The 18,576-nt window shown below is 43.4% G+C and overlaps 6 protein-coding genes across 6 annotated transcripts; all 6 read left to right on the forward strand.

Annotated features, from left to right (window-relative positions):
• Nucleotides 1-805: 805 nt before the first annotated feature.
• Nucleotides 806-1,682, forward strand: LAJ45_08359 (uncharacterized protein; the record flags this gene model as incomplete). Its single annotated transcript, XM_046117910.1, has 3 exons — nucleotides 806-1,099; nucleotides 1,181-1,463; nucleotides 1,534-1,682. The coding sequence occupies 3 exons, from the start codon at nucleotides 806-808 to the stop codon at nucleotides 1,680-1,682; spliced, it is 726 nt and encodes a 241-aa protein (XP_045968836.1).
• Nucleotides 1,683-3,332: 1,650 nt separating this feature from the next.
• LAJ45_08360 (uncharacterized protein) lies at nucleotides 3,333-9,946 on the forward strand (the record flags this gene model as incomplete). Its single annotated transcript, XM_046117911.1, has 36 exons — nucleotides 3,333-3,430; nucleotides 3,482-3,690; nucleotides 3,760-3,873; nucleotides 4,018-4,241; nucleotides 4,297-4,312; nucleotides 4,450-4,539; nucleotides 4,597-4,756; nucleotides 4,807-5,001; nucleotides 5,067-5,268; nucleotides 5,319-5,486; nucleotides 5,535-5,608; nucleotides 5,668-5,696; nucleotides 5,753-5,778; nucleotides 5,836-6,315; nucleotides 6,374-6,386; nucleotides 6,439-6,485; nucleotides 6,539-6,678; nucleotides 6,731-7,090; nucleotides 7,145-7,179; nucleotides 7,233-7,276; nucleotides 7,328-7,340; nucleotides 7,399-7,579; nucleotides 7,645-7,797; nucleotides 7,850-8,017; nucleotides 8,069-8,211; nucleotides 8,259-8,295; nucleotides 8,359-8,371; nucleotides 8,431-8,490; nucleotides 8,561-8,606; nucleotides 8,665-8,762; nucleotides 8,813-8,958; nucleotides 9,013-9,328; nucleotides 9,476-9,501; nucleotides 9,558-9,631; nucleotides 9,694-9,760; nucleotides 9,814-9,946. The coding sequence occupies 36 exons, from the start codon at nucleotides 3,333-3,335 to the stop codon at nucleotides 9,944-9,946; spliced, it is 4,398 nt and encodes a 1,465-aa protein (XP_045968837.1).
• A 384-nt stretch (nucleotides 9,947-10,330) lies between these two features.
• Nucleotides 10,331-11,889, forward strand: LAJ45_08361 (uncharacterized protein; the record flags this gene model as incomplete). The annotated part of the gene is made up of 7 exons (XM_046117912.1): nucleotides 10,331-10,348; nucleotides 10,407-10,536; nucleotides 10,602-10,780; nucleotides 10,877-11,471; nucleotides 11,553-11,672; nucleotides 11,726-11,798; nucleotides 11,859-11,889. 7 exons carry the CDS (start codon nucleotides 10,331-10,333, stop codon nucleotides 11,887-11,889), a joined length of 1,146 nt encoding a protein of 381 aa, XP_045968838.1.
• Nucleotides 11,890-13,053: 1,164 nt separating this feature from the next.
• LAJ45_08362 (uncharacterized protein) lies at nucleotides 13,054-14,492 on the forward strand (the record flags this gene model as incomplete). The annotated part of the gene is made up of 8 exons (XM_046117913.1): nucleotides 13,054-13,102; nucleotides 13,183-13,249; nucleotides 13,335-13,414; nucleotides 13,480-13,520; nucleotides 13,580-13,918; nucleotides 13,978-14,176; nucleotides 14,250-14,262; nucleotides 14,324-14,492. The coding sequence occupies 8 exons, from the start codon at nucleotides 13,054-13,056 to the stop codon at nucleotides 14,490-14,492; spliced, it is 957 nt and encodes a 318-aa protein (XP_045968839.1).
• A 605-nt stretch (nucleotides 14,493-15,097) lies between these two features.
• Nucleotides 15,098-16,313, forward strand: LAJ45_08363 (uncharacterized protein; the record flags this gene model as incomplete). The annotated part of the gene is made up of 8 exons (XM_046117914.1): nucleotides 15,098-15,181; nucleotides 15,239-15,275; nucleotides 15,336-15,389; nucleotides 15,461-15,594; nucleotides 15,651-15,753; nucleotides 15,821-15,906; nucleotides 15,969-16,118; nucleotides 16,182-16,313. The coding sequence occupies 8 exons, from the start codon at nucleotides 15,098-15,100 to the stop codon at nucleotides 16,311-16,313; spliced, it is 780 nt and encodes a 259-aa protein (XP_045968840.1).
• Nucleotides 16,314-16,887: 574 nt separating this feature from the next.
• LAJ45_08364 (uncharacterized protein) lies at nucleotides 16,888-18,420 on the forward strand (the record flags this gene model as incomplete). Its single annotated transcript, XM_046117915.1, has 5 exons — nucleotides 16,888-17,043; nucleotides 17,112-17,262; nucleotides 17,344-17,797; nucleotides 17,859-17,865; nucleotides 17,938-18,420. 5 exons carry the CDS (start codon nucleotides 16,888-16,890, stop codon nucleotides 18,418-18,420), a joined length of 1,251 nt encoding a protein of 416 aa, XP_045968841.1.
• Between the last annotated feature and the right edge of the window lie 156 nt (nucleotides 18,421-18,576).

Below are 18,576 nucleotides of genomic sequence, written 5' to 3' on the forward strand. Positions count from 1 at the left end.
CGCTATTACATGTACTCGGAGATGAGTACATGTGAGGGGTAAAGTCGGGAAATAATATCAAAGGGTACTGCGAACTCTGTTTCATTTAGGGTTTTGTCGTGTCACTCGTTTAGGCCCGCTGTATTCCTCGAATCCATTACCTATGTACATGTATATATAGAGCTTCAATTTTATATTCCGGTACTTCTTAAAAGCTACATGTATAATTACGTAAATATATTTTAGCCTTGTTTTTACGCCCATACGTATGGTGCGCCCACGCTTAAAGGTAGCGGATCGCGACGAAATGTCAATGGCTTATAACTTTTCAACGAAAAATCGTAAAAAAAAAGCGTAATGATAGAACTCTAGTACTAGTGATGAAGTTTAGTTCTATTATTGCAGAATTTTAATATCTGTCTGGGTTGTAAAGCCTTAGGAAGTTGAAATTGTATGTAAAATGCGCCAAGACTGAACAAAGTGGAACAGTATTATACCCATTTATACCCCAGAAAAGCAAATCTGACTGATCCGTGGCAGTAATGCAGCAGAATTGCTGGAAATGGGCCCTCTTATTGGCCCATGAGGCCCTATTGCAGCCACAATTGTTCCACTTCCGTATGCCACCATATCACCTTTAAGAGTGTGCGCACCATAGTACTAAATTGTACACATTACCTGTCAAGAATCATTGATCGTGTGCCAAGACAGTGCCAAGAGCGAAGGCCACGCTTGTCCAAAATTTAGAACCCAAACGGTGTCCACTCTACACGACACCTTCAACCTACCAGTTACGACATACATCTCGAAATTAATTCAACACCAAATGCCGTCCCAAAATTCCAAATCGCAGCGTGGCGGCGCTCCAGCCGCCCTCTCGTTCTTTGCTACCCATCTACACAGTGCGGTAATTGCCGGCGTGTCGTATGCGAGCTTTGGGAATCTCGTTCTCAACCCAACATCCACTCTCCTCTCGACATTACCGCTTTTGACCGTGGCTCAAGCTGTGTATGTTGTACTTTGTTTGGACGGCAACGGTGCTACGAAAGGAAAGCGGCCAAGGGTTGGGAAAAAGGGAGAGCAGCTGGCTGCGGCGACGGGGATCAGTAACAAGCTTTTGGTACATCTTCCGGACCAGATACACCCCCCCCCCCTTCTCTCTATACTTAAACTAAGGTCTAGTTTTAACTGTTATGTCTAGACAGCTTTTCTATCATTACTCCTTGCCTCCACCGTAGGGACGGTGATATTAGGCCTCTGCATGGTTCTTTTTGGGGCGCCGGTAACCTCACACCTTTCGCACACAACTCTATGTGCGGCACATATGGCTTTACTAGTCGCATTTCCCCTAATATACACCAACGGTGTCGACGGACAGAAGTGGAGGGATATTGTATCAGTCACCTTGCCCATAGATGAGGCATTTGGTGGTGCTCTGGGGGCCCTTGTGGGAGGCTGGTTGGGGGCTGTTCCTATTCCATTAGGTTTGTGATCTGTTCGAATTTTTGCTTACTATATACATAGGAATGAATACTAACTCTTGAGTTACTGCAGATTGGGATCGCGAATGGCAGAAATGGCCTGTAACTATTGTTACAGGTGTCTATATTGGGCATCTAGTCGGGAAGTCGTTAGGCTCCGTTTTCCAAGGGAAGAAACTTCCATTTTTAGGCCAACTATCTAGTTGGATACTTTTCGAGTGATAACTGGATATAGTAATCCTTTTCGGAGGGTTTTTTCTTTCTTTTTTTTTTTTGGGGGGGGGGTGTGTGTCAAATAATATAATAAAGGTGAGAGCTTAGATAACAGCGGAGGCGTTCAATAATAGAATGGAGTTTTAAAGGCATAAATGAGGTGCGAAGAATGTTCCCAAGTTCTCTGGCAGGGTGTGGGCGCTCTGTATCCACATTTCCTGCTAGTAGCTCTATTATGGATTTCACTGCATGTAGCTTCATTACCCAAAAATCATTCGTCCGCAAGCATCGCACTTAGAAAAGCCCTTGGCTTACCTCGAAAATACACATACATACATAGTCATAGAGTGCGGGTTGCGACTAGATTTATAATTAAGGGTTAAAGTTTAGTTCAGCGATAAAGTACTACATGTAGTACTACATGTAAGTAACGATCCTATGAATCATGTGATCCCATATATATTGGCGTGGAGTCTTGGGTAATATCCAGTGCGTAACTTTCAGAACAATAGGCGAAATAACCCATAGAATTTTCGGTTTCTCTACATCCTGTTTTTTTTGTTGGTGTACGCATTTTACAGAGCCTGATTCAGCACTACATGTACATGTAATCATGGAGTATCATTCGGTATAGTTATATAGTATTATCTCGATCTCAGGAACATTCAAGGCCCGGCCAGCTAACTGGCAATTACGTTTCCATAGTTGATAGTGATTGGTTGAGAAGAAGTATATATACTAAATGTAGTTTAGAACATACTTAATGTATACGTAGGTATAGTCACTTTAAATGCTGCCAGTTGATTACATGAACTACATGTACAGTATGTTCTGGGTCAATGACGGATGGCCAAACCAGCCGGGTAAGATCATGTTGTCTTATTACGGTAGAATTCATGCAAAGCGGCTAGACAACTTCCTTATTTAGTAATATTCTTCGTCCATTTTATACTGCACGGTTATTTCTTTATAGAAGTCATGATTCTATCTGTTTTTATAATAAATTTGTTGGTTTTTTGTGCTTGTTACATACGTGTACATATAGTTTTTTCTGCACACATCGTGCATGTAGTCAAACATCGAGGGCATACTGTAATTACACTTCCAGAGCACATATACTCGAAATGTGTCAGGCCAGTTTCTCCGGTTTTGGTTGGTCAACAAGTGTATTTTCGCCGTTGAATTAACTAGGTTCGCCATTGACCTGGAAAGGGGTATGGCAAGAAACAGCCAAGATGCAACATCTCCAGGTAACGTCCTTCTTGATTCCTATTGGCCCAAGCGCTCCCTCTTTATCAACTGGCAGTATTCATCAAGTGACTACTACGTATGGACGACTGTGTTGATGTTATTATGTTTAACTGTCCGGATGTCCGAGTGAGTGGTAGACCCTAGCCCTTTGGTTGCCCCTGGCTACGCGGCTCAGCTACTTTCTTTCTATGTATGCATATGAACAGAACTGAAAGGGGCTCGTCAATACATAATTCACACAAAACGGCCAGGGCTTATAATTAAGCTCCCTTCATCCACGAAACGAGTCATTACTCATTTGGCGGAGCCCTCCCAGTTAAGCGCCCTACATCTCTCCTGTCTAGAACATAAAGACTGCAGCTGCGTACCTACCTACATACATACCGATCAAATTGCCCGATGACAACCATGGAAAGATATCTGATGGTTCAAGGTGCGGTAAGTTCCGCAGAAAATGCCTTGGGATTGAAACATCAAGAAACATCAATGTATCAATTTAGTGAATTGTAAGTTTCATTCCGGTTCGTTTTTAATATGATTTACTGATTAATTGTAAGGAAATTCGAACGCGTATTTCGAACTGTGATCTACGGGACAGCCATTATTGCTCCCTTGCTCTTCTTACTTCTGCAACGGGTCGCCACGGGCATCCCATTTTTGCCCCACAAGGATTACTGTTCGTATATTGTCGTCAACAAGAAGGGTTTTTTGAGCATATACGATCAGGATGAACTGCCCTCAAAAGCACCAATTGAGGAACTATCAGGTAAAAATCCCTTGAATGGTTTTTCTCGTAGTATGTTGCATAAGCGAGTTTGTTGCTAATGCCGTGTAGGAGCTCGTTTGAAAATAGCATGGATTCAAGAGCTTTGTCTTTTAGGGCTTGTGGCTGTTAGTTGCAAAACTCTCTCATCCAGAATTAGCAGTGATATCCCATTCTTTGAAGAAGGTTTGCATGCACTTGGAAATAATTTGGCACTTCCAGCTAATTCGGCCTATATAGCTTTTGAATTGGTTTACTGGATATTTTTTCTTGCTCTGTTTACTTTTCGTTTTTATCCTACACCTTATAGACCGATCATATTTACTATAGTATCGTTGGCGAGTTTCCTGGTTCCAATGTTGGTCTGTGAACGTGATTTGTGGCCAAAGATACTTGTTCACCCATCCCAGGAGGTGTTACAACAGGCAAGAAAGGGCTGGGAAGTTTATGTGCGCCTTGGTTTGTCAGTCACTTTCGGGTCATTATCGATGATAACTCCAAGCGTTTGGTATCCAGTGGACCCATATTCAGATCATACGGCAACTCTAGAGCAGGTATCAAATCTAAGCTAGTATACATTTACAAAGTTTGAACTAATTGATGAATTAGACTGCATCGATTTTTAGTTCCTTGATTACCTTCTCTTGGATCGAAGGACTGATACGAAAAGGATTTAAAAATGACCTTGAAATCGAAGACCTTCCTAAGCTATCTGACTCTGACTGTGCAAGGCTTTGGAGCAACAAATTTCTAAAAACCCAGAAATCATCCGTTTTTTGGGCATTGGTTTCTTTAAAAAAATACGACCTACTTTACATGATGCTTTGCTCCCTCTTGAGCGCCATTTTGAGTGTAAGCCCATCAATAGATCTCCCTAAATTAGAACGCCTAATTACGAAATTAACACAGTGGAACAGTTTATCAATCCGTTATGTATGAGAGGATTACTTGCATATATTGAAAAGTCATCCGAACCTACCTTTACGCCATGGGTATACGTTAGCGCTCTCTTTTTCGAACCTTTGATCAATGCAGCAGTCGGCGCGACTCAATCTTTAGTCTCTTCACGGTAAGTCAGGGATTATTCCTTGATTTACAGGACCTTGCTGATTTTTCCAGCTTGGTACTTCATGTAGAGGCAGCTGTCTCCCAAAGTATCATGCAAAAGACGTTAAAGATCCGCATCACGGATTTCAAAGAGACCAAAGAGGGAGATGGAAACGAAGAGGGCGATAACCAGGATGCTGTTCAGCCGGCAATAGGAAAAATTACCCAATTGATCAATTCTGATGTTTCTCGATTGATAAATGCAAGGTAAACTTTGTATACATCAAGGAATATAATTTTAGTATTCTGTAATAGCTGACGTATATATTTAGTTCTGTGCTGAACCTTATTGCATCTACTCCAATAGGAATTATCTTTACCGTCATACTTCTCTATGATCTTTTAGGTTGGGCTAGTTTTGTCGGTGAAGGTTTAGTCATCGTGACAATGATACTGCCTGGAATGATGCTAAGATATTACCACAAGCTTTTGAAGCAACAGCGGAAAGCTGTGGATGCAAGGATCGGGCTGATGGTAAGTTATTTTTTTGTTCAAAGTATGATATCTACTTACAATTCATTTAGACGGAAGCACTTGGGTCCATAAGGATTATTAAATTCTTTGGTATGGAGAGGGTTTTTCTAAAACGTATTCATGAAAAGAGAGAAACGGAATTACGCATGAATAGATTGACATTACTATTTGGGATTTCCTATAGCCTCGTGCAATATATGATACCGACGATGAGCATGGTAAGTTTCGACACTCGGGTGCGATGAATGATGTGTTAACCTATGTAGTTTATAACCTTAGGTATCTATGCTAAAGTAATGGAAAAGCCATTGAGTCCAAGTGTTCTTTTCACATCTATGAGGTTTAATCCCCCAATTGTTGGTGCGGTATCCTGCATCTGCTGACGCAATAAACCTATAGCTTATTCAGCATGCTTAGAGTGTACTCTAGTACGTATCATTGAAAAGGCTCAGAGTCTAGGTGAATTTTAACTAACTAGTAATAGGTTCTATCACTACAACTGTTCAAACTGTTCGTATCTTCCCTACGAAGCCAATTCTGCCACTATACTAAAACTCTGTGTCTTAGGTTCTGGAATCTGCTGTATCGTTTGACCGTATTGACAAATTCTTGACTGGAGGAGAACTTCAATATAGTAACCATATTAACCCAACCACCGAGCTGATAAAGAACGCGCCCTTTTATAAAGATGCGACCTTATCCTGGGCATCACCCGGCTCCAGTACTGATAACAATTTCCGACTTTCGAACATGAATGTGGAATGCGTTTATGGTGGCCTTACTGTAATCTCTGGGCCTGTAGGATCTGGTAAAAGTTCGTTTTTGCTAGGACTTTTGGGAGAGATGAGGTTGTTGAACGGCAACGCATATATTCCTCGAAATGAAGGAGTGGCCTATGTGGCTCAGTCCACTTGGCTCCAAAACAAGACGATTCGCGATAACATCCTTTTTGGAGAGCAGTATGAAGAGAAGAGATACAATGCCGTCCTGGAGGCATGTGATTTATCAGTAGACTTAAGTAAATATGAGGATGGCGATCTTACAGAGGCTAGTGCGCCCAATTATTGGCTTTTTCTGCATTTAGACTAACTGTCAGAGTTTCTAGGTTGGTGAAAAGGGTGAGAATCATGCTGGTACCGAAACGAAATTCTTTATCACTGACTCCTGTAGGCGTTACACTGAGTGGTGGACAAAAAGCTCGATTATCATTGGCGAGAGTAAGATTTCTCATAGCCAGCCTGTGGTTCATTATTTATTACTGACCATTTAGGCTGTTTATTCTCCCGCTCAAACACTACTTCTTGACGATGTGCTATCAGCATTAGACGCGGCGACTAGTAGGATAGTTTTCGACAAGTGTATCAACGGAGAAGTTTTAGCTGGTAGAACTGTTGTTCTAGTGACTCACCAGTACGTATCTCTACAATTGCTTTGCCATCCCCATGTGTATTAATATAAATAGCGTGTCGCTGGTATCTTCATATGCAAAGAAGATAGTAGTTCTTGCGGATGGAAAGATCATTTCAGATGGCCTTCCGCAAAATATCCCTCCCAGTGCAATCAACGTTATACCAAATATTGAGCCGGATGACTTCGGAAATTCGGGCCAAGAGTCTGATCCTACAACACAAACGTTCCAGGATAAAATTGTTAAAACGGCCCCAGAAGTGAACGGAAAAAATCTTCCTAAACTTGTGAAGGATGAGGACCGGGCAAAGGGTAAAGTTCCTATAGTGCTTATCTGGGATTATATAAAAAGTCTCGGGTCACCTATTGTCTTGGTCTACCTGGTGGCAACGAGTGTTTTGATGGAGTTTGCATTGTATGTTAAACCTTGGCTCAATATCTAGATTTTTACTAATAGCGCGGTTTACAGCGTGGGGAGCTCTCTATTCCTCGCAGTCTGGTCAGGTAACGAAACCTCACACTGTATATACAACGTTTATTTCTGACGGTGGTCGTAGATCAATACTCAAAACCTGGGGACGTAAATGTGAATTTGTGGCTTGTAAGTTTCCTACTGGAATAGTTACTAGTGCTCTGCTAATATGGCTGTTAGGGAATGTATTCTAGTAAGACTAATTTAATTTATCATAGTACAAGTTATCTTAGCTAACTTATTAAAACAAGTGACTACGTTCGGTGTGATAATATCTTTCTTCATCACATACGTTTCATGGTATTACTTTATTCAAATTTCAGGGAAGAAAATTCACGAGAAACTCGTAAAATCAGTGTTATATTCACCCATAAGGTTCTTCGACACTACCCCTGTAGGAAGAATACTAGGGCGCCTATCCAGTGACATTTAGTGAGATTCTTTTCCTTTCTCTCTTTGATATAAGCACCAAGAAGAGATAGTTAACGAGGATATAGTTCTATCGATTGGATCCTAGGACGTAATGTGCAATCACTTATCAATTGTGTGCTTAATATTGCGTTCACGTTTACAATCATGTTCGGCTTAATTCCAGTTTTTCTAGTGCCTTGCTTGACTGCGATCCTAATTGGGACAGCCTGCCGAGAATTGTAAGTTATAGCTATACCCCAAGTATGATTAGTAAATTCTAACAATTTCAAGTTATCTCCGCACTAAGATAAGTGTGAATAGAATATATTCTATCCAAGCAGCCCCTGTGATATCTCATCTGCATGATACTGTCTCTGGAGTTGTAACTATCCGTGCATATAATTGCCAACGGCGCTTTCTTGATGAAAATCTGAAGAAGCTCGATGATTTCAATCAAGTGTATGTTTCCCAATTCAACAAAGACTAAATTATTCATACTAATTGGACAAGCAAATGGACTCTCAATGCCCTTGGTTTGTGGATGACCATTAGGAGCACAGCTTGCACCGCAATGATCAGTGCAGCAGCAGGTTTTTTGGCAATTAATACGACTGGTTATACTGCGGGTTTGATTGGGTTTAGCATGAACAATTGTACGAGTAGAATTCCTCTTAAGTTAATTAGGGTACTAATCGATTAGGTCTTTCGTTTTCCTCCTCTGTACTCTCAGCAGTCAGGTAAAAGTTGTCCATGATGATACAGGATTTCCGAGTTCATACTAATATCTGTCCCATGAATAGTGACTTCAATAGGGTAATATACACATATATAAGTAAATTCATATTTAGATACCCCATACTGATTCTTCTCAGCTGCAAGTGGAGCTTAATTCGTACGACCGCGTCGTTAAATATATTAAATCTGAGCAAGAGGTGAGAATCCCTGAATGCCTTCACATTTAAGACATTTAAGGGCTAATAAGAAACATTTTATGCTCTGTAGAAACAACCAATACCAGAACATGAACCATCAGCAGCATGGCCAACTCGTAAACTCCACCAAACCTGTATTTCAGCGTGATATAAATGCTAAATTGACAATTGTAGAGGGTGATGTCAAGATTACCAATCTTTCGGTCAAGTACTCTACGGACGGCCCAGAAGTACTTAACAAGGTCAGCTTTGACGTCAAATCACGCGAAAGGGTTGGTTTTCATACCAGTATGTAGTGGGCTATTTGCTAACTTCGAGGAAGGTCGGTATTGTTGGGAGGACTGGAGCCGGAAAGAGCAGTCTAGCGTTGAGTTTGTTAAGGTTTACCGAGATCTCTAATGGTAGTATTACCATTGATGGCCTGGATATCACGAAAGTAAATCTTGAGTCTCTCCGGCAGCGCATCACGTACGCATTCAAATGATTCCTTCAGCATTCCTGTATCAGCTAACATGGTGTTAGAATTATTCCTCAAGATCCTATTATGTTTTCTGGAACAGTTCGCGATAATCTGGACCCCTATCATGAAATTGATGACACAGAACTTCAAGCAGCTCTGGAAAGTAGTGGATTAGTTGGGATTACAAACAATGCTAGTAATACAAGTGTCTCAGACGCCTCGACTACCACATCAGAAGCAACAGAGCTAAGAACTAAGCAAATCGGTCTCGACTCTCCAGTCACATCTGGCGGAGATAATCTTTCTCAGGGACAACGGCAGTTGCTCGCATTTGCCAGGGCACTAGTCAGACGGTCCAAGTTGGTGATTTTAGATGAGGTGCGTTTCCCAATTCTTCAAGACTTGATTGCTTCGGGACAATACAAGATCTGCAGAGCCTTGGCGAGTTTCTAGGCTTTTGATTTTTCTTCGCTCCCGATGCTTCCCCGAGAGTCGGAACTTATGTTAACTCCGGCATTAATGTAGGCTACGAGTTCTACAGACATGGAGACGTGAGTGGTCCGATGTTTGAAGTTGTGCAAGAGGTTGTAGCTGACGCAAGCAATAGGGATGAGAGAATCCAACAGACCCTGCGAACCAGTTTCCCAGACTCCTCTATAATAACCATTGCCCATAGACTTCGTATGTTAGCCCCTATTGAGATTCCAGTCCGATGCAGTTGCTGATCTCTTTCTAAAAAATAGGCACAGTGATGTCGTTTGACAGGATTATTGTCCTTGACAACCTGGGTAAAGGCGGGGAGGTAGTGGAGTAAGTGCTGTGCCTCTTTATGCGGGAATCCTTTTTCTGATGCGTGCGTGCAGATGCGATACCCCGTTCAATTTACTACGGCGCCCTGGTGGTGTTCTGTGCGACCTGGCTCGCAAAAGTGGAGAATTTGAAGAGCTTCTAGAGCTGGCTACCAAAGGCAAAGCCCTGTACACAAACGGGGAATAATTTGAAGTTAATTTTTCGGTTGTCGGTTGTGTTTTGTACTTTACTTAGATAGGCTAAATTGCAATTTTTCTGGGGTGCGTTTGTGTTCTACAAATCAAATTCAAATCCTACCATTTCTAGAATTACTTGGAAATGGACAGAAAACCACTGGAAATAGGGAATAGGAAATAAGATCCTGGCCGTTTCTTGGAGATCATCGCTATCCCGTGTTGGGGGTTGGGTGGATAGCTTCCCGCAGCCGAAACAACCCCGCCCCACCAAGAGACCCCTCCTTGTACGTCACAGAACCACTATTTGTGTCGCTCATCTCCCCCCTCTCCAACCTTTTCTATAACTACCTATTCAGTAGAACTTCTAGAATCCTATCAATCCTATATTCCAAAAATGTCGACTGTTGGAAAGGTATGTTGTTCAGATGAATAATACTTACTGCTAGATTGTCAAGCTAAGTAATTCCTAGACCATTACTTGCAAGGCGGCAGTCGCTTGGGAGTCCGGTGTACCCCTGTCAATCGAAGACATTGAGGTCTTACCTCCAAGGGCCCATGAAGTGCGCATCCAGATCTACTACACAGGAGTTTGCCATACAGGTATTTACAACCCTCAACAGCTAGACTAGCAACAAAAGAAACGCTAATATCTGACATTGTTTCAGATGCATACACCTTGTCAGGCAAGGATCCCGAGGGTGCTTTCCCCATTGTTCTTGGACACGAGGGTGCCGGAATTGTGGAATCAGTCGGCGAAGGTGTTGAAAATGTGAAGGTTGGAGACCATGTTGTCGCTCTTTACACTCCAGAGTGCAAGGAGTGCAAGTTCTGCAAGTCTGGAAAAGTAAGTACATATCTCGCAGCCTTTTTTTTCTTCTTTCTTTTTTCTTTCTTTTTGCTTTTAATTATGTTCTAAACTCTATCTGACGGAACGATTCAGACAAATCTCTGCGGTAAGATTCGCGCTACCCAAGGTAAGGGTGTTATGCCCGACGGAACCTCCCGATTTAGATGCAAGGGTAAAGATCTTTTGCACTTCATGGGAACCTCAACCTTCTCACAGTACACCGTTGTGGCCGACATCTCCGTTGTGGCCATCACCCCAGAGGCCAAGATGGACAGGACTTGCTTGCTTGGCTGTGGTATTACGACAGGATATGGTGCTGCCGTTGTTACCGCAGGTGTTGAGAAGGGGTCCAGCGTAGCTGTCTTTGGTGCCGGTTGTGTTGGTCTTTCTGTCATCCAAGGGGCCATCAAATGCGGTGCTAGCAGGATTATCGTCGTCGATGTAAATGAGAAGAAGAAGGAATGGGCTATGAAGTTCGGCGCGACAGACTTTGTGAACCCGGCGGACTATGGCGATAGGCCGATTCAGGAGGTTCTTATCGAGATGACTGATGGTGGCTTGGACTATACATTTGATTGCACTGGTGTAGTCTCAGTTATGAGAGCCGCGCTGGAAGCCTGCCACAAGGGATGGGGTCAGTCAATTATCATTGGCGTCGCGGCTGCTGGTCAGGAGATCTCTACACGCCGTAAGTTGCTCTTTGTGGAAGTTGGATGCTTATCTGGGGTATTTATCAATGACTGAGCTAAGAAACCGCTACTTGAAATAGCATTCCAGCTGGTCACTGGGCGTGTTTGGAAAGGTTGCGCCTTTGGAGGCATCAAGGGACGCACTCAGCTTCCTGATCTCGTTGATGATTACATGACCGGAAAGCTGAAAGTGGACGAATGTGGGTTATTTCTGCCTAAATTTACGAGAGATTTGCTAAAACTGGCCACGCAGTCATTACCCACCGTGAGAACCTAAACAACATCAACACCGCATTTGACCAGATGAAAGCTGGTGATTGTATTAGGTTCGAGAATTCCAGGTTCATCCCGTATCTGAGACAATATGCTAACCTTTTTGCCCTTAGGTGTGTTGTTGACATGCAGAACCTAGCATAGGAGGAATTGAGACTATCACATCTTTCTGATCGTACTTGAAATCCTCTGTAGCCTTTATCGTATTTTATTTTTACTAGGTCCAGGATGTAAAACCATAGCGGAGTAACAACATGCAATTCTTGCTTTTTCTTTTCTCTTCGTTTTTTTTCCTTACCTACTTCATTCTTCAGATTCCGCAAATCCACTAGTATGAACACGGCGCAGTAGGGCAGTGAGTACTAGTATTTCGCTGATGTTTTTGAACTGGGCCATTATTGCATACACCCAAAATCATGAGCTTGGCGTATTTTGTATGGCATGCAATATCAGTCGCGTCCACAAACGTCAGAGAAATACGAGTAGTGTGGATGCACAGATAAAATCAAAATCAAAAGGAAACTAAGTACATGTGTTCTCCAAGATCTGGTCGTAGTTGTGCGGGTGGGCGTGCACCGATTCTTGTGCGTTGGGGTATCAGATCCAGCCATCAATGATCTACATAGCGACAGGGTTCTTATATTCTTGTCCAATGAACTGTTAGCCGCTAAGACTCCACTTATATTAGAGCTGCGGAATGCAGGATGATGGTTGGACAATTGATCAAGTGCACTCACCATGCATGGTTTGTCCCTACTCCAGAGAAATCTAGTAAATAGGGACTATGATGTAGGAATTCCAAACTAACGGGAAAGAAGGCTGATAAGTCATAGAAGCCTAATCTGGGATTGAATTTTGCGCCAAGTAACACAAATCCTAGACTGAAAATGTTTCAGAGAGTTCGAGAAAGGAACAAGCCTTCTTGATTGTGAAACCAGGGACGGATCCAGCCGCCTGATGAGGCCGAATTAGACAACAACTCAGCACAGCGACGTCGCGGCGCAATAAGGTAATAAGGGCGATTCGCACTGTTTCGCAGCAGCAGCTTCCTCGTTATTGTTAGTAGCTTTTGGTTCTCTCTTTACCCCCGCTACCTATCCACCGTTGTGGTAAAGAAGCAAGTTACAGGATCAGGATACATGTGATGCATGCTACTAATTGTTTTTTCTTCTTGAGGACCCCGTGCATTACCATACAGTACTGTAGTATTTAAGTTAATGCTTGTATCCTTTGAATGCTAAACCAACCTCTTGCCTGGTCTGTACAACCTCTCAATACAACCAATATAAACCACGATCCTAGAACATCATGAGCTACCAAGACGAGCAGCCTTTATTGGGCTCAAAGAGATCCCCTGGTAAGCCATCTCCATATCCGATCTAGCTATCTACCGATTAAACTCATTGCCTATCAGTCGCTCAATTGCTTACAATGTAGGAACATTTGGAAAATCTGTGATGGGTTCAGAAGAGCTCAAGCTTCCACAGGCTATAGCACACCGTGGGTAAGTTGACAATACTTCCATTAAAGAGGGCTAAGGGGGGGGATAAACCTTGGAGAATTGGAACAATTGGTTAATTAATATTTAGCTTCCAGGCGCAGTTTCCAGAAAATACGATATTGGCTTTTGAAGGCGCTGTTAAAGCTGGGGCCCATGCAATTGAGACAGGTACAAAGAAATAAACCCCCCGCCGTCACAGTGTCTGAAGCTAAACAACTTGAGGGACTAAATAGACCTTCATCTATCACGAGACGGAGTTGTCATGATCTCACACGTATGCATTGGTCCACTCGAATCTATCAAAAGTATTGCTGCTAAGTAAGTCTGGTATAGGACGCCACTTTAAAAAGGGTATTCGGAGAAGAGGGGAAAGTTATCGACTGCGACTATTCATACTTGAAGACGCTGAGAACAGTAGAGGCACCGCATGTTCCCATGGCATCACTGAAAGAGGTGCTAGAATTGTTATGTCAACCCGCGCTCAGAAAAATGTGGTTGTTGTTGGACATCAAGATCGACAATGATGCGGAAAATATCATTAGATTAACTGCGGAGACTTTGAAGGATGTGGGAGGTGGTGTAGAGTTTTGGGGCAATAGAGTTGTTCTCGGATGTTGGACATTGAATTTCATCCCGTTATGTGAGCGTTATTTACCTGGGTTTCCAATTACTGTGAGTGCCTAATGTGAAGTCGAGGCGTGTTGATTTTCCTCTTATTGACTGCGTTTTAGCACATCGGATACTCAATACCATATGCGAGAGAATTTTTGAAAATCCCAAATGTTTCTTTCAACATGCGTTATGCAATCCTCGACGGGCCTAAGGGCGAGAAGTTTCTCAAAGACGCTCGTGCTGCCGGTAGAGACGTTTACACGTGGACAGTAAACGATGAGCAGGTTATGAAATGGACAATAGCCCATGGGATTGATGGTAAAGCAAATTTACGTGCTATTAGAGGCAACTTGAACTGACGGATTAATAGGAGTTTGTACCGATGACCCAGTTAAATTTCTCGAGTGCGCTACCCATATCCCCACTAAGCTATTAATACCTTCTAATAATTTTCCAATTCTTCAGTATCTGCGAAAAATATCTAAACGGCGAAGTCTCATCAGAACCCTGGAGCTGCAGAATGACTTTTATTTTGATGTATTATCAGTTTTTGGCATACATCTTTTCATATCTATTTCGATGTCGCCACGGATTTACACTGAAGACTGCGGAGAAGGCACACTTGGCTCCCTAAACCTCACCGCAAGGTTTATGTTTTGTGATAGTGTAGAATAATCGTGTAAATATGTTTTCTTGGCCTTTCCTTTCCTTTTGCGCCCTACATGATTATGTCGATGCGTATGGGTCCGAGTGATGTCTGGAGTGTTGTTGATTTATCGTCACCAGACGTTGGTAGATATGGAGCATACGGAGGAACGTTTCTCCTGTGTCACTTTTCTTTTCTCCTTTGTGTTCTTGACTGTAAAGTGAACTGAGACTGTATCAGCCAGATGAGGAGGTGAGATTGATCATCGGGCTTGTAGAAATTCCATTTGGTAGATAGTTAAATCGAATCTTTAGATCAGAAACAGTCGAAATAAGGCGTTGGATCATCGCTCCATCAAGCTCACTTCCGGGGCTAGGGCCGGGGCCGGGGCCGGGGGTGGGGGTGGTCTGCTCTAGAGTCATGGCTCGGGAGCTAAATCTAACACTGATCGGTCGCTTGCTTGCTACACCCCGCATACCGCATAACAACAAGCAAAATTAATTTTCGGTCTGTGCAATCCTACGTCAATCTCATCAAGCTGCGGAGATTCTGTTTAGAACCTTTAAAGCTAGACTAAGGACAGACATATTATCATGTCGGAGTCATTCGCGAGTGTTGATCCGGAGATTTTTGCGAAGGTGCAGGAGCAGATTGAGAAGGACAGTGAGATCAAGGAGGTATGCTTCACATTCCTGAATTGGCGTCTAGAGCTGAATGGGGCGGGGGCGGTATAGAAAATAAGGGAAGCACTCAGGAATCTGGATAAAGAAGGTTGGCTATGGGCTCTTTTGATGTGAAGACGCTTACAATCATTGACGTCGAATAATCTAGTTCGCAAGATCAACTCAACACTCTCCCGAATCCATATCGTTCCTGCCGAGCATGGTATCGTACCCCCGCTTTCTCTACTCGATAGATATATCATTCGGCCGCTTACCAACTACCGAATTATCTAGTTCTCAAACTTACCGACAGCGTTGAGGATGGCTTCAAACAGGTTGCCGTTGAGATTGGGGGCCTGGTTGAGATTGTAAAGGATTACCCTTATTACAAGTACAATGGGCTATGGACCAGGGATCTACAGAATACGGTACGTCTGGATGGAATTGGAATCTATTATAAATTCTGATTATAGTTGTGATTAAGGCATTCTTGGTGTTGCTTCACGGATGGCTCAAGCGGAGTTACGGAACTGCTGAGTCGGGGAACAGCCTTCTTAGCATTGACGAAGTCGGGGCTGTCCTCGGAGGTTGGTTTTTTGCCTGGCCGTAAATCGCAGGTTGATAGGGAATTGCTGATCAATGAATCGGTGATAGTGCCGGTGAATTTGAAGACGGAGGATAGGTTTCACCTGACGATTGAGGAGTACCTCCACGCCGTGATCTCTCTTGTTGATGAGTTGGTACTATTCCCAACTGAGTCCTCTACTTACTAGTAACTGACAAAAAAAAAAATTCAACCTAGACCCGTCTGACCACCAACGCCGTCACTCAGCGCGATTTCCTCCGTCCGCTGATGATCAACCGCTTTGTTAAGGACATCCACTCTTCGTTCCAGGTCCTGAACTTGAAGAATGATAGCTTGAGAAGAAGAAGTGACAGTTTGAAATATAGCGTAGGCCATTACTTACTGGGAAAAAGCGGAATTTATGTGACTAACGGTTATTTGGGGGTACAGGTTAAGAAAGTTGAGGATGTTAGCTACGACTTAATGCTGAGGGGTTTGGTACCAGATGGAACTGAGGATGCCAAGCAGTCAGAAGACGTAAAAGAGGTTCCTGAGGTAATTCTTGAGGGGAAGAAGGAGTAGATAACATCGGCATGCATAAGGGAGAGAAAAGTGGATTTGTTCTCCTACATTAGCCAGGATCACTGAATAGCTTCTTACAAAATTGCGGGTACGCCTCAGTGAATTCTGAGGATCAATTGGTCGAGGCACAATATGAGTAGTAGAACTACCAACAGTACCCGGTACGTATATCAGGGGCGCCTAGGGAAAAGGTGATTGTCTGGATTTCATAAGCGCACAAACGCATTATACATTAATTGCTGAAGTTATTGGAACGCATTATGGAACTTTGACATGCAGGAATGTTTCCAGGTTTGTGTTTCTTGGCTGTTTCCAGGGGGCTGCTTTCTTTTTTTGCATGCCGATAGAGTAACTTTGTGGCACCCAACAACCTGGATCAGTAACACACCAAACTGCAGCGAGACTAACCTGAACGAGGGCCATAAACCTCCTGTGTCAACAGGAATCGTGGCCCCTGCTCACACCCCCGAGTATTTACATATAGTACCCAAAGAACAACCAAAGGTCGTCGTCAACTCCGACAAGGCCCCCTGCACCAATATAATTACACCACCGATAATATATTATACCTAACATGCGTTTCCCGACGTTTACGATGCGTCCGCGCAAGGCAGTTGGCCTGCTATTGCTGTCTGCGTTGGTGGTCTCAGCCGCAGCCTCGAGCTCATCAACGGAGAAGATTAAGGCGACGAGTGAGTTGACAATTGCGGAGATTGATGAGAAATTGCAGGTAGTTTTTTAGCTCATACGTATTATCTTCATCCTATATGAATTGCTTATGACGATGTACCTTCGTAGGAATGCCCAATCGTCAAACAATTGAACCACGAACGCCAAATCAATGCGCCGGAAACCTCGAGCACTATGAGTAAAGTGTTTTCGGTTTTGTTCCCCGCCGGACCGGCTGTGAACAGTCTTTTGGCCACAGCCTATATTTCTGGGCCCCCAAGTATGTAGCCAACTTACTACATATCAATCCCATGATAGCCTACACATACGTATGAGCTATGCACTAATAATGCACGCGCAGACTTTTTACTTGCTCTATGCCCCACCGACATTGACCCCTCGTCCCTCTCTGTAATGGTCGCCTTCGCAGTCGGCGGCCTCCTTGGTGACACGCTTCTACACCTTATCCCCCAAACTTTCATGGGAGAGCCTCACAATGACAATGTCCATTTTGTGATGTTGGATCCTAAGAGGAACACCCTTTTGGGATTATTTATTTTCATTGGTTTCGTGACTTTTGTCGCCATGGATAAGACTATGAGGATTTTCGGCGCAGGACATGACCATTCACATGGACATTCACATGACGCGATTGAAGAAATGAAAGTGTCCGCAACTACAAGTGGTGTCGATACCAAAGGGGGTAGCGAATTAAAGAAGCGTGGCGGGAAGGACTCGGTCGTGCAGAGTCAAGAGCAAGTTGCCAAGAAGGAAGCAAGCAACTCGATCAAGCTCTCGTCTTATCTGAACCTAATGTTTGTCCCCCATCACCTAATCTTAATTGATAATTGATCTTGACTAACTCATAATTGTCAGTGCCGATGTGATTACACCTCTCCAGTCTATTAAAATTAAATTCAAGGATCAATTACTAATTAACCCTAACCCTAACTAGTTTTCGCATAACATCACCGATGGTCTTGCCATGTCTGCCGCTTTCCACACCGGCGGCGTCCGTATTGGCGCGACCACTTGCGTCGCAGTATTCTTCCATGAGATCCCTCACGAAGTTGGCGATTTTGCTCTCCTCGTGCAGAGTGGCTTCACCAAATGGCAAGCCATGGGTGCGCAGTTCTTTACTGCTGTCGGTGCCTTCTTGGGTACATTTATCGGAATCGGGATCCAATGGTATTCTGCGTCTGGCGGTGAGGATGTGGTGGTTAAAGCTGGAGAGGGGATCATGGGTACGGGGTTGACTGGAGGCGATCTGGTACTGCCTTTTACTGCCGGGACGTTCCTCTATGTAGGCTTCAGTGTGATTCCGGAGTTGCTGGAGGTGGGGCCGAACAAAGCTGAGGAGGCTAGAAAAAGTTTGACCCAGGCTGTTGCAATGGCAGCTGGGTTTGGAATTATGTTTGCAATCTCGTGGATGGAGTAATTGGAGAATTTCCTGGATGGAGTAAGGCGAGATGTAGTACGAAGGTTGACGCTCGGAGTAGCAAATAATGAAAGATATTTTAAAGCCCTACATAAGTTCTGTAGATGAAACAAATTGGTCTGGAAATTTAACTTCGTATCATATCTTAGATATTAA

The sequence above is a fragment of the Morchella importuna genome (genome assembly GCF_003444635.1).
Source record: "Morchella importuna strain M04M26 chromosome Unknown Morimp01GS029, whole genome shotgun sequence".
In the NCBI taxonomy this organism is placed as follows: domain Eukaryota; kingdom Fungi; phylum Ascomycota; class Pezizomycetes; order Pezizales; family Morchellaceae; genus Morchella; species Morchella importuna.